At 45.2% G+C, this 12,555-nt stretch overlaps 1 protein-coding gene across 2 annotated transcripts in view; it reads left to right on the top strand.

Moving 5' to 3' along the window:
* SPAG17 (sperm associated antigen 17) overlaps nucleotides 1-12,555 on the top strand; it is a 183,151-nt gene that overhangs the window by 56,076 nt on the left and 114,520 nt on the right. For both annotated transcript variants that reach the window (XM_045203731.3, XM_024570600.4), the window contains exons 5-7: nucleotides 7,565-7,751; nucleotides 9,128-9,322; nucleotides 11,056-11,237. In XM_045203731.3, the coding sequence (XP_045059666.2) occupies nucleotides 7,565-7,751; nucleotides 9,128-9,322; nucleotides 11,056-11,237 (564 nt within the window). The remainder of the gene's footprint in view (nucleotides 1-7,564; nucleotides 7,752-9,127; nucleotides 9,323-11,055; nucleotides 11,238-12,555) is intronic.

Below are 12,555 nucleotides of genomic sequence, written 5' to 3'. Positions count from 1 at the left end.
GCTTTCCTAATTGGGATGCTTTTAATTAATGAAAACTTTTTAGGACTTCATGAAAAATGTGCAGAAACACATTTAAACTTGAATAGTATTTTACAATACAAATAGATACAATTACAGCAGCTAATAATAATAATTAGCTACCATTATTGATTGATTGGTGCTATACTAAGCTCTTTATATATATGCTATATCATTTAACATGTAAAATGAATTTATGAGGTACAGAGTATTATTCCCAGTTTGCAGATGGGGAAACTGAGGGTGTGAAAAGTTAGGTCACGTTCCCAGGGCTGAATAGCTGCTCAGACGTGGAGCTGGAATTCAAACCTGAAACTGTCAGACTCTAAAGACCACGTTCCTAACCACAGTACCTGCCCACCCCCCCAGTGTGTCTCAGTATCTGCGCTCAATGGCCCTCTCGGCTCCAAACCCGCAGAGCGCCTGCCCAGAGGTGTTTTCCCTGTGAGAGCAAAGCTTTGCAAGTGATTCACCAACAGCCGGCTGGTCCCACTAATTAATTACAAGCATACAGCATCCCAAGGTTAGTGCAGAGACAGGTCACGGAAAGTAACGAAGCTCACCAAAGATAAAGACCACTGAGCAACCAACCACCAATTTCCGAGGAATCCTGACTTCATTTCCAGTCCTGCCCACTGCCCAGAAATGACCTGGTGTCTGGGGGAATCTCTTAGAGCTAGACTTCCTAAGATTTCTCCAAATTTCCTTGCCCCTTCTCCCTGTCATTCTGGCCATTGAGGTAGAACAGCAATTTTCAACTTGTGTGCCGCAAGAATTTTTAAAACGTGTAGTACATGACTATTTAGTCAGGGGCACTGACCTCTTTCCCCTTAGTCTGACAAATGATATAATGACACCAGCCAGCACAACAATGGCCATGTGATGTGACTGAAACAAAATCATACCCATCTTTTGTCAGATTGACAAAACAATATTTTTGGGTATGCCACAGAATTTTAGTGATTAGTTTATGTGTGCCACGAGATGGGAAAGGTTGAAATCCACTGAGGTAGACTAACTTGGCTGAACCGGTGCTAAAGCCCCTGAATGACAGAGGACCCTGCTGGAGACAGACAGCGCACCCGCCGCCTCAACACCGCGCAGCAGGGCACGCTGCACTCTGGTTCTGCGGGTGAGGACCGCACCCTGGAGACAGCCTGGCGGCGCCCCAGGGCCTTCTGCAGGGTTCTCAGCATCACATCATGTGGTCGAGTGAACCTAATAAAGTCCTAGGTTTGTGTTTTCTCCACCACACAGCTGCTGTCTAGAAAAGCAAGCTCCTAACTCAGTCCCACCCATTATTTTCCTTATTTAAATTATATTTGATTGATTTTGCTCTTACAGTTGACCTGACTTTCCCCATTGCCCCCCTCCACCCAGCACCCCCCACTCCTTCAGGCAATCCCCCCACCATTGTTCATATCCATGGGTATAAGTTCTTATAATTTCCTATACTGTACTTTATATCCCCATGGCTATTCTGTAACTACCTATTTGTACTTCTTAATCCCCCCACCTCTTCCCCTACTCACCCAAACGCCCCTCCCATCTGGCAACCATCAAAGCATTCTATCCATGAGTCTGTCTCTGTTCTTCTTCTTGGCTTAGTTTGTTTTTTCGATTCAGCTGTTGATACATATGTGTTTGTTGTCACTTTATTGTTCACAGTTTTGATCTTTTTCTTAACTAAGTCCCTTTAACATTTCATATAATAATGTTTTGGTGATGATGAACTCCTTCAGCTTTTTCATGTCTGGGAAGCTCTTTGTCTGTCCTTAGATTCTAAATGACAGCTTTGCTGGACAGAGTAATCTAGGTTGCAGGTCCTTGCTTTTCATTACTTTGAATATTCCTTGCCTATCCCTTCTAGCCTGCAAAGTTTCTTTTGAGAAATAAGCTGACAGTCTTATGGGAACGCCTTTGTAAGTGACTAACTGCTTTTCTCTTGCTACTTTTAAGATTCTCTCTTTATCTTTAACCTTTGGCATTTTAAGTATGACGTGTCGTGTAGTTGAGCTTTGATTACTGTTGGCAGGTCAATGGGAGGGATTTACCCAGGCCAGTCAGCTGTAAGGACTGGCTTTGACCAATGACCATCAACTTCTGCCCTCTGTGGAGGATCAGCTGTGCAGGGACAGGGTGGTGGTGCTCCAACGTGGTCTGTAGCTGCCCACTGGATATACAGGCCATGGGGTTTCCCAGGTAGTGCAGACCAAGGTCAGCCTTCACCTGTGTTTTGCCCAGGGCCACCCTGCCTGGGCTATAAAGCAATCTGAGATGGCTGCTACTTGTGCTGGGCTTGGAGATTCCTAGGTGAAGCCAAGCTGTGAATCTAGGCTGGCTGCTGCTAGTGCCAGGCCTGGGGACACTTAGCCAGAGGTATTGGGGACTGGGAGCTCACTGTGGGCAGCTGTTGCTTGTTTGAGAGGATTTAGGAAGTTGTGAAGCATGAGCCAAGATGAGTCATTCATATAGAAAAGTCTCTGTTAACAGCTTGGGTGGGCCCATAAGTTGGGTGGAATGGAGTCTCTAGGAATCTCCAGGGTGGGGCAAACAGTGTTAGCCAGGTTGATGGAGTCTCAGATATGGCACCTGCCTGCCAGCTCTGTGGTTCTGTAGGGGGAGGGTTCAGAAAAGGGACAATGGCCTCTGTCCCCTAGCTCTCGCATTGGTGTCAGACACTTCAGTTCCTCCCTGTATGCCATTGGTGCCTTTTAAGGTGCTACCCCAGTGCTGGAGCCCAGAGGGAGTGAGTCTGAATAGGTGAGTCCATGTGTGGGTTCTTTAAGAGGAACTGCTTGGAACTCCAGAAGTTTCTTCCACTGACTCAATCCTGGCTGGGTTTTGCAGCCAGAAGTTATGGGGACTTATCTTCTTGGCACTGGAACCTGGAGCCTAGTGTGGGGCAGGGACTCCTTGCTTCCGAGACATCCCTCCTGAATATTTGTCCACCACATGTGGATGTGGGACCAGCCCATTCTGTGTCTCCATCCCTCCTTCCATTCCGGATGAATGTGGTTTCTTTAATTCCACAGTTATCAGATTCCATTCAAGTCAATTTCTGATGGTTTTGAGTGATGGTTGTTCTACAATTTAGTTGTAATTTTGATGTGGTTGGGCAAGGAAACAAGCATGTTTACCTATGCCGCCATCTTGACTGGAAGTCCCCTTTATATTTTTTATTTGTCAGGGAAGTGAGGAGAGCAGAGCAGAGGAGAAAGAATAAATATAAAATATAGAAAAGGTAAAACAAAATGTTCATAATACCATAAGCCTATCAACAATTTGGTGTAGTTCTTTGTCCTTTCTGTGGATTTGTTTCCTTACAGGACTGCAATCATTGTAAAAAAAATGTTATTAAAAGAATTTTTACTCCTTGCGACAGATTTACATCTATTATGTGATTGTCTGCTGACTACCGTAATTCCTCTATTGTTGAACATTTTGGTTATTTCCATATTTTTTTCATGAAAACAATCTTGTGAAGTATAACTTTATAATATAAAATTCTCCATATTTTGGATCATTTCCCCAGAATAGGTTTATAGAAATTGATTAATTGGCCCCGAGATGTCCCCATAACCTTATGCTTTCAATGTAGGTTCTAGCACCATTTAGACCTTGCTCTCCATTAAAATAAAAATAGCCGCTGGTCAAATGAACTTGTAAATCACTGTGTTAAGTCTTAAGACTTAATAGCACTTTAGCTGCTTATAGATGGGGAGCTTTGGGAAAATAAGTGTGTTTTAATCTGCTATCTTTCAAACTTATCTGGCGCCATGTATTTCTTTCAGCCCACGCACTGTTCTCTCACCTGTGACTGGTAGCCTAGGTTGTTTGCCAGACAGAGAAATATTGTGAAAGAGAACCGGAGCAGCGCTCAGGAGACAGACCCCGCGTTTCATGAGCCAAGTACTAACGGAATGGCTGAGGCACATGACCGCCTTGAGCGTGGTTTTCAGTCTGTGTCCCTAACGATGTCGTGTGGGGGTCTCATGAGAGAACACATAAAACACAAAATTGCACACAGACACGGAGAGGCACTGTAACTAAAATAATAAGGTGGAGTAGAGCTGCTTACCACTTGTCCCACTGACCTTTACCTCCGTTCACTGTGAGGAGTAACAGAATGGGCACCCACTACAGTATTTGAAGGAATATCAGGACATTTGAATTTTGACATCAAGGAGCCATTTAGAAATAAAATACACTTTAAAATATTTGAAGTATCAAAATAATTAGGTTGCCGTGTTTCAGACAGGGAGAATTTGTATTTTTCCCTTTGAAAAGTGAGACTAACAAGGTTACAGAATCTAAATAGGTATCATTTGATACTCAGCTGAGTATGTGAAATGCTGACAGTATTTTTGGTTTTGCTGAGACAAGAGCCCCACATCTAGCTTGACTGGTTAGGAAATCTCTGCCTGCCCAAGGCCTTCTCACAGTCGGAGACTCCCAGATGCTTTTTGTGCACAATGCATCTTAGATGAAATGTACTCTGTAATGAACTGGACTCTCCCTTCATGTGCTGGGCAGTATGTGGTCCCCAAACATGGTAGAAAGAGGGGCCTTTTGGATACATCCCTCCTAAATTTTTGTTTAAAATTGGCAAGAGTTGCCTCTGAGTTCTTTAAGTTGCTTGAGCAGATCGGCACCGAATAAATAGGAGCACAAGTGCTACATTATCCAGAAATAAAACAGGCCAAAGAGGAAGTTGGGATAAACAAATTCTAGTTTATGATTTAGGAGGGGGCCGACTTTTGAATATTCAGCTAATCAGGTTCACTTCGCCCTTTCCTGCCCCCAAATCCCAAAATGTAAGCCCATGTGGGGAGGGGCTTATTCAGAACGAGAGAATAGAGGAATGGAGAAGAAGATGGGAGGTAATTTTTTTTGTGCTTGGGGCTTGGTAGAAAAGGATATTTTTTACCTTTGGACCAAAGTAGAATTCTAAAGGTCAAGCAGTCAATCATGGTCCAGAACCGAAAGGTCAAAGAGACTGGTTCAGCTAAGTATGGAGGGCGGGAGGAGTGAGGGACAGGAGGGAAGGAGGTGGACCACCACTCGAGTCAGCCATGGGGAAGCAGAAGGCACTGGGGAGGGCAAAGAACACGTTCAGAAATCTGCCCGGACTTCTCTGCCTGGCTCTGGCTCCCGGGCGAACCCAGGTGCTTGCCTCTGTGCCTGTTTCCTACCACACAGCAGCGGTCCCAGCCTTTTTGGCACCAGGACCAGTTTCATGGAAGATGAACCCAGGGGTGGGAGGATGGTTTTGGGATGACTCAGTTGCATTGCATTCGAGCTCACCCCTGCTGTGCAGCCCGCAGACTGGGGACCCTGCCATACAGTGTCTGCGCCAGGCCCTCTCGCAGTGGGACGATCCCGATGCTACCACCCAGTGCGGGCACAGGTGCTCTCCCCGGGGCCTTCTTCACACAGGAAGACTCCTTGAAATCCTACCCGCTGCAGGCGCAGGCATCACCGTTCAATGGCAAACACAGAACACTTAAGTCATGTAGAGAGAGCAATAACAATTATGTAAAACAGATGCACAAACATAATTTGAAAGAATGCATTAAATATCATCTTTCACTCTTCTTCTTTGGATGGTGGAATTATGGTGGTTTTTTTAAGTTTTCTATGTTTTCCCAAATTTTCAAGAATGATTATTTTTATAATTTAAAAACAAAGTTACTTAAAGAAGTGAATCAGCATTTGCAAGTATTTTAAAAATACTTTTGTGAAAGAAGGGAGGTAAATATTTCAGTTATTGGAAATTAGTTTAAAAGATGCTTTTCTCCAGTCTACCACAGGGGGAGAGAGGAGAGAGGGAGATCGGGCGCAGAGCAGTAAGAGTAGCTGAGTGAGTGGTGGGCTGCAGAGAAACTCAGCAGCATCCCGCAGAGGGGTGGTTCAGCTACTGGGAAGCCAGGCATGCTAGGGAAGGGAGGCAGACAGGCATGGGGAGGGAGGTGAGAGCGCATCACAGACAGAGACTAACAGGAGAACCATAGACATACATGAGTTTAGGGTTTGCATAAACCACAGCTGTGTGTCCGAGGGCAAACTGTGTGTCCTAATGGATGCAATGGGAATAAAATTCCCCGTTGTAGGTTGCTTGGTGAGAACAAATGAGAGATGGTGATGTCTCGAAAGCACACGACACAGCTAGTCTCTGCTAACTTTCTGCTCGTTTTGAAGTTTTGGTTGTGATCAGCCTTGCTCGTTCCAGGATCCCAAGAGGAGGCGGGACAGGCTCCTTCCCCTCCTGGGCTCACTCTGTTCGCTGGGTGCCAGAGCAGCATGTCTTCCGTTCTCCTTGTCTCTGATGCCTTACAACAGAGGCTTTCAAATTTGATTTCATGACCTCAGGAAAATACGGAGGCCGTCTGTGTTGTTGCTACAATAATTTATTTAGTTATTTTTGTTTCCAATTTTGTTGAATGTGGAAAAAATAATATGTGCGTATTCTGGACCTTGGGCATGGGCACCTTGTGATCAGTACTGCTGCATCATTTCAGTGAGCGTAATGCATACGTAATGCATGCATCCGTATTCACAATGCAACCGAAGTGAAAGTGCAATTACATTATGAAATAACGTACAAACAGTTCAGCAACTGGCCCTGACCTGTGCCCCTCAGTTAGCTGGGCGTCGTCCTACAAAGCGAGAGGTTGCTGGTTCGATTCCCTGTCAGGGCACATGCCTAGATCGTGGGCTCAGTCTCTGGTTGGGGTGCATATGAGAGGCAACTAATTGATGTTTCTGTCCCTCTCTCCCTTTCTTCTCCTCTCTCTAACAATAGATAAGTAACATCTTTTAAAAAAAGGTTTCAGAAATTGTTTGAAAAGAGAAATGGTGAGAAAATTGGGTCTTTACGTGGTACTTGGCAATCTGAGCATGCCTCTGAGCAGCGTGTAAAGAATTAGCATTGCCAACTGATACTTGGTTGTTCTCGTCTTTGGATGTGTCAATTAGCAGCCACTGATTAAGTCTATACATTTTTAAGTAGCATTATAATAAAAATAACTTGTTGGTGCTAGGTTCCCAAAAGTATCTTTTAACCTTTAAAAATAGTCTGTACACTACTTAAACTATGAAAACTTTATCAAGGAGATTTTAGACAAGCTGCTTTTTATTTTTCACATCCTAACATTGTTTTGTTAAGAACCCACCTATCTCTAACAGTCAGAGAGTACCCTCGGGTTAGGCTACTGATGTACCCAAGTTCCTGCCTCCACAGTGTGCTCAGAATCCCCCCTGCCCCCTCCCGCCGCCCAAGGTGCTGTGCTGGGCCGCGCCTGGCTCTCCTGCAGGATGAGTTCCCTTCCAGGAGGTTGTGTATGTGAGCAGTCTGGCATCCACCCCTCCCCTCCTGCTTAGATGGGCCTCATCACCACGCAGGCTCAGCCTGGGATCTCCACTGCCCTGGCCTGCGGATGGAACAGAGGAGTAAACAAGCCCCGGAGTGAAATAAACAGGGAATTCACCTGGCAGTAGAAAAGCCATTGCTTGCTCACTGTATGATTGTATTCTCTCTTTCCAGGTGAAAGAAGACAGATTTAAGATAGAAAAGGATAAAGGGAAGGCAAAAACTCCCAAGGAGAAGAAGGCCTTGAGTGCCAACGCTGCCAAAGGAAAAGGAAAGGATCAGCCCGAGGCGAGCGCAGCAGTGAAAAAGACAACCCAGCTGAAACGGCGGGGAGAAGAGGATGAGACCAAAGTTTACATCGGTCAGTGCGGTGCGCCTCCTGTGGGCTTCCCTTCACTTCTTGCTGTATCACCCACAAAGTACCTGGAGAAGTCATTCCAATAACTAGGCTTAATCTTCCCCAGCCTTTTCACTCGGTATAAAACCACCGATCACATGCTACCCACGACCCCCTAGTAGAAAAATATTTCTATTTTTGCAGTTCACTGATGTTTTCAGCGCATATTCATTTAGCACCTGTCTCGTTATGGGCGCGCTGACACAGTACACAAAAACGGTGAAGCAATGAGCTGGCTGTGGCACCAGGGAGCTTCCTCTCTTCTTGGGAACATTTTTAAAAGTTGCACGTAATTATAAGGCAATGTAAAAAGGTGATTATTGTCATGAGTGAAATTCAGTAGCAATAAAAGGAGACCAGTTGACGTGGGACTCGTGCAGACTACGCAGCTTCCTGACCCCAGTTTCTCCCACTACCAGTTTGTCTCAGAGCTGCCAGGCTCTTCTTTCCTTTGAGATTGTTGATGTAAAAATGACTTATATGAGGCAGCTATGCGTAATTCATTGCCGCTTCCCACGAACGCAAGCGGGGCTCCCCGTTACTGGCTGCGTCGCGTCGAAATGAAATGACAGGCCGTCCGAGGCTCTACCAGGCACTCCCCTTCTGGGCGCGAAGTGCCCTGGATGCGCTAGACTCGGGGGCAAGTACGTCATGGATGCCACACGCGATGTCAACGCTGATGTGTTTAGTGATAGAGTAACAACCATTACTTGAGAATTAAAAGGGTGCGCATCTGCCGCCCTCTTTGACAACTGATCTTAGCAGGCCACTGTGGGATTTAAGGGGTTCAGGTGCCAGCTACTCTTCATAATCGCCGCATGACCCCTCCTGAGCATTCGCACCTTAGTGGCATAAACACACAGGATACTTTGGTAGGGAGCATGCCCATATTCAATATTTCCCTCTCCTGTAAACACCTCGACTTATAAAATTCTGCAAAGCTGCGGCTACTCGTAATTCAGGAGTAAATCCAGATGTTGCTCAAAAGAGATTAGAAGCAAAAAGAAAAAAAAAATTACAGCCTAAACATTTTTTTTTCTTATATGAAAACCCAAGCACACATTTTCCATGACCACAGGCCCCGTGTATGTTTGTCCTCCTATTACGCCCGTCTCATTTGCGAAAGTGATTTAATATTTTGTAAAATGGCCACAGCCTTCTTACTGGAAGGGCAGTAATGAAAACCAGTCAACACGGCTGCATTCCAGTCAACTGGACTGCTTTTGGCAAGCCAGACGGATTATAAACGCATGCATAATGTATACAGCCATTGAACTGGCTGAGTGCAACCTGTTCTCTTTTAAAGTGACGACCCCTCTTCTTTATGGTATTTTGCACAGACGATGAGCCAGATGATGGTGCCCAACATTACATTATAGTCGTGGGCTTCAACAGTCCTCAGCTATTAGCGATTATGACTGAGCTTGGCATCCCCATAAGCAGCGTGATTAAAATATCTTCCGAGAATTACGAACCTCTGCAGACACACCTGGCAGCCGTTAGCCAGCAGCAGGAAGTTTTTCTTCAGCCAGAAGGTATGCAGTCTGCTACACAACTTACTGAGTCCTTCAGTATTACCCACGGTCCTTAAAGTACAAATACAGTTTTCTGTCCAAAACGTAGTCATACAATACGTACGTTATTAAATCCTTTCGAGACTTTGATTCGCTTTTCATTCCGCTTGCCCTAGCCAGGTGTTGTAAATTTCGCAAATTAAAATCACATTCTGTGTGTCTGTCCCTGTGTAGAACACAGAACGTAGACTGCAGGTCAGAAGACCCTGTCGTCCACCTACATTTCTCATGAACATTCGACCTGTGGCTTTTCCCTAAAGCGTGGGGTGGGTAGATCAACTATGGAGATAATCCATTTTTTCAGAAACCACAGTAACCGAGTGGCCCAAGGGGGAGCATAGCCTTGGACGCTCACTCTGCTTTGCTCCTGGTTTATCATGACTGGTCAGAAAGGGCGCCTTATCTTCTGGGCCCGAAGGCAGCAGGCTGCGGGATGAAGTCCCCACCACACCACCATCCAGCCGCTGGAGACTGGAGGTCTTTGTCCACGGGCGCCGGGCTGGACCAGCTCGGCGGAGGGAACACAGTGCTGCCTCGTGCTTCAGGTGATAGGACTGCGGTTTGGTGTGCAAGCCTGTGTGACCTACAAGTTCAAGCTCTCTCTGCCATCCGCTGTTACTTTTATTGTTATTTATTAATAATATCATTTGCACAGTGTTTTGTAACTCATGCAGCCACATCCCGATTCCTATAACACTTCATTCTTAAAGTTCCTGTCCCAAGTAAGAAACTGCTACCAGCATTAATAGTAATAGCCATCATTTATTGGGCACGTGCCTCGACACCAGGCTCAGTACTAAGGGCTTTACTGTAATGGTGCATGCGCGTTTTCACAGCCACCCTCAGCAATGCATTTAATTTCCATGTTACCAAAGAAGACTCTCAGCCCAGACGCAGCTATTAAGTAAGAGTAGAGATTCAAACCCATGTACTTCTACCTCAACGATAGTTGTAACGTTTAGTAGCTTATCATTGAAGCCAGTGGGAAAATGCTGCATAAACTTCATGGTCTCTCTATAAAAATTATTTAATATATTAAAATAAATAATAGGAAAATAGTCTTTACAGTAGACTAGTGAGATCTGGGTAGTAGAACCTACTTAACTATTGATGTGATAAACATACATATTTCAAAGTGTCAAGTGTAACTTTATGGGAAACTGTCATTGTTTTACAGTCAGAGCACAAATGTCCAGAGCAGCCAGTAGCTATTTGAATGTGACTGAGGTTAACAGAAGCATAAATCAGTGACCCAGTTTCCTCTGAGTCATGTGGGAAAGGAGAACTCAATCAACTGGCTTGCTAACCAGTTATGCAGCAAATAGACACCAAGCTGGTCCAAAAGTGATTTGGCAGCAAACCTGTTCCTATACAGGTGCAACGTAAGAGTGATGACACACTGAATATATTAGCTCCCAAAATATGTAACCTTATCATAATCTTTCTGGGCCTTGACTGTGAAGTGAAGGGGTTGGGACCAGCTCATGTTTAATACCAATTTCAGGCATAAAATCTTCTGATTTCATAATCATATAGTCCGGGTCCCAAGTTTTCTCAAAACTACATACTTTAATTTGCATTTCCTGGTACCGTGTTAGACATCTTGTAATGCATATGACTCACCATGTCCGCTTAGAGTGGGAAGAAATACAGCACGCTCTCATTTTGTAGTATAAACCTGTTGCTATTATTAGATATAGAAGCTGAGAAATTGAAGAAAGAGAATGCCATGAAAGAACTTGCCATTTTCTGGAAGTACTTGGAACCAATCCTGAATAATGAGAAACCTGAAACAAATCTCTTTGATGTTGCTCGGCTGGAACACGTGGTGAAGGCAGCCGCCTTTCCTTCCAACTGGTCGGACGGCAAGATGCTGGTCAGTGCCCGCAGTAACTGCAGCTGGGGGCGTGCGTGTGGGACACTGGGGTTCTGTCGTCTTCCCCATTCATTCCTTCCACAGATATTCATTGACCACTGACTGGAGATCAGGGTTTCTGCCAGGCTCCCTTCTCCTCAAGACGATCACATTGAATGCCCAGTAACGGTTATAGCCTGATTCTATAGCTCTTAGTACTTGAGTTCCTGACAGAGAATAAGCTGTATATGAAGATAAAGGATGATAATTCTTTTATTTGGTGACGTGCGGCTTTCTTTCTACCTTAATGTTCTAGGCAGTAAAGTCTTTATATTAATTGGGAAAATAGTAAATTTTACAGTTTGTCAAATTACATTCTTTCTTTTTTATATGTTAGTTCAAAACATTTTTTCTAGGACCTTGCTTTTATTGCCAAAACTGTATTTTTAATATATTTGGCCAACAGGGCTGTCCCAATAGGATGACTTGACCCCAGCCCAGCAATCAGCGGGCATTTTCTAAGCGCACTCATTGGCCCCGGCTACTGAGGTGCTTGCAGAGGCAAGACCAAGCATGGAACAGAGGGGCAGCGCTCAAGGCACCCCACTCGTAGGTGCTCTGTTAGGGGAAACACACCCTAAGTTGCCTATCAATTCAGAAAAAAGTAGACGTGGGATGCTTTGAAAAGTAGCAGATGCTAGCTAGCTACATGAGGGTGTTCTTAAAAACTACTTATCCCGAGTACTGGGAAGATACCCAAGCATCCCTGTTACAAAGCAACCTCTCAGGTCTCTTTCTGGTTTACCACCTTCCCCCACAAACAGAGGCCGCAGGAGTGTTGGATCCCCTGCAGGGCGATGCACTTCAGCATCAGGGGAACTCAACTGAAAGCCCGGTCCTGGGAGGGACCCCATCAAGTGAGTGCTCTGAAGGGAGCTGGGCAGTCAGGGCAGAGGAGGTGCATGAGTGTCTGTGGACAGTGGCTGTGGACAGCTGCCTAGAAAAAGAAAAAAACACTGAGGGCAGTGAGCCAGAGGATATGCTGCCCATGGCCGTGGGTTGGAGCATGACATTTTTTCATTGTAAGAGTCCCTGACTCTCTCACCTTAGATAGATGTGCGCCTGGTAAAGTAAGTGACAAACACGGAGGAGGGAGGCCCAGATTGGAACCTCCGAAGATGGGCAGGACTTGGGTGAGCAGCGATGCACAGATCGGTTTGAGTTAGAAAGACTGCCAACAAAAGGCATGAGCTACCACCATGTAGAAACAGAACCCTTAAGTCTGATACCTTGCCAACGGTAAGAATATATATGAGATTTGTCCTACGCTTGAAAAATG

This window comes from Desmodus rotundus, chromosome 12 (genome assembly GCF_022682495.2).
Source record: "Desmodus rotundus isolate HL8 chromosome 12, HLdesRot8A.1, whole genome shotgun sequence".
NCBI classification, from domain to species: Eukaryota; Metazoa; Chordata; class Mammalia; order Chiroptera; family Phyllostomidae; genus Desmodus; species Desmodus rotundus.
Note: the sequence above shows the minus strand (reverse complement) of the source record. Positions and strands in the feature narration are given on the sequence as shown.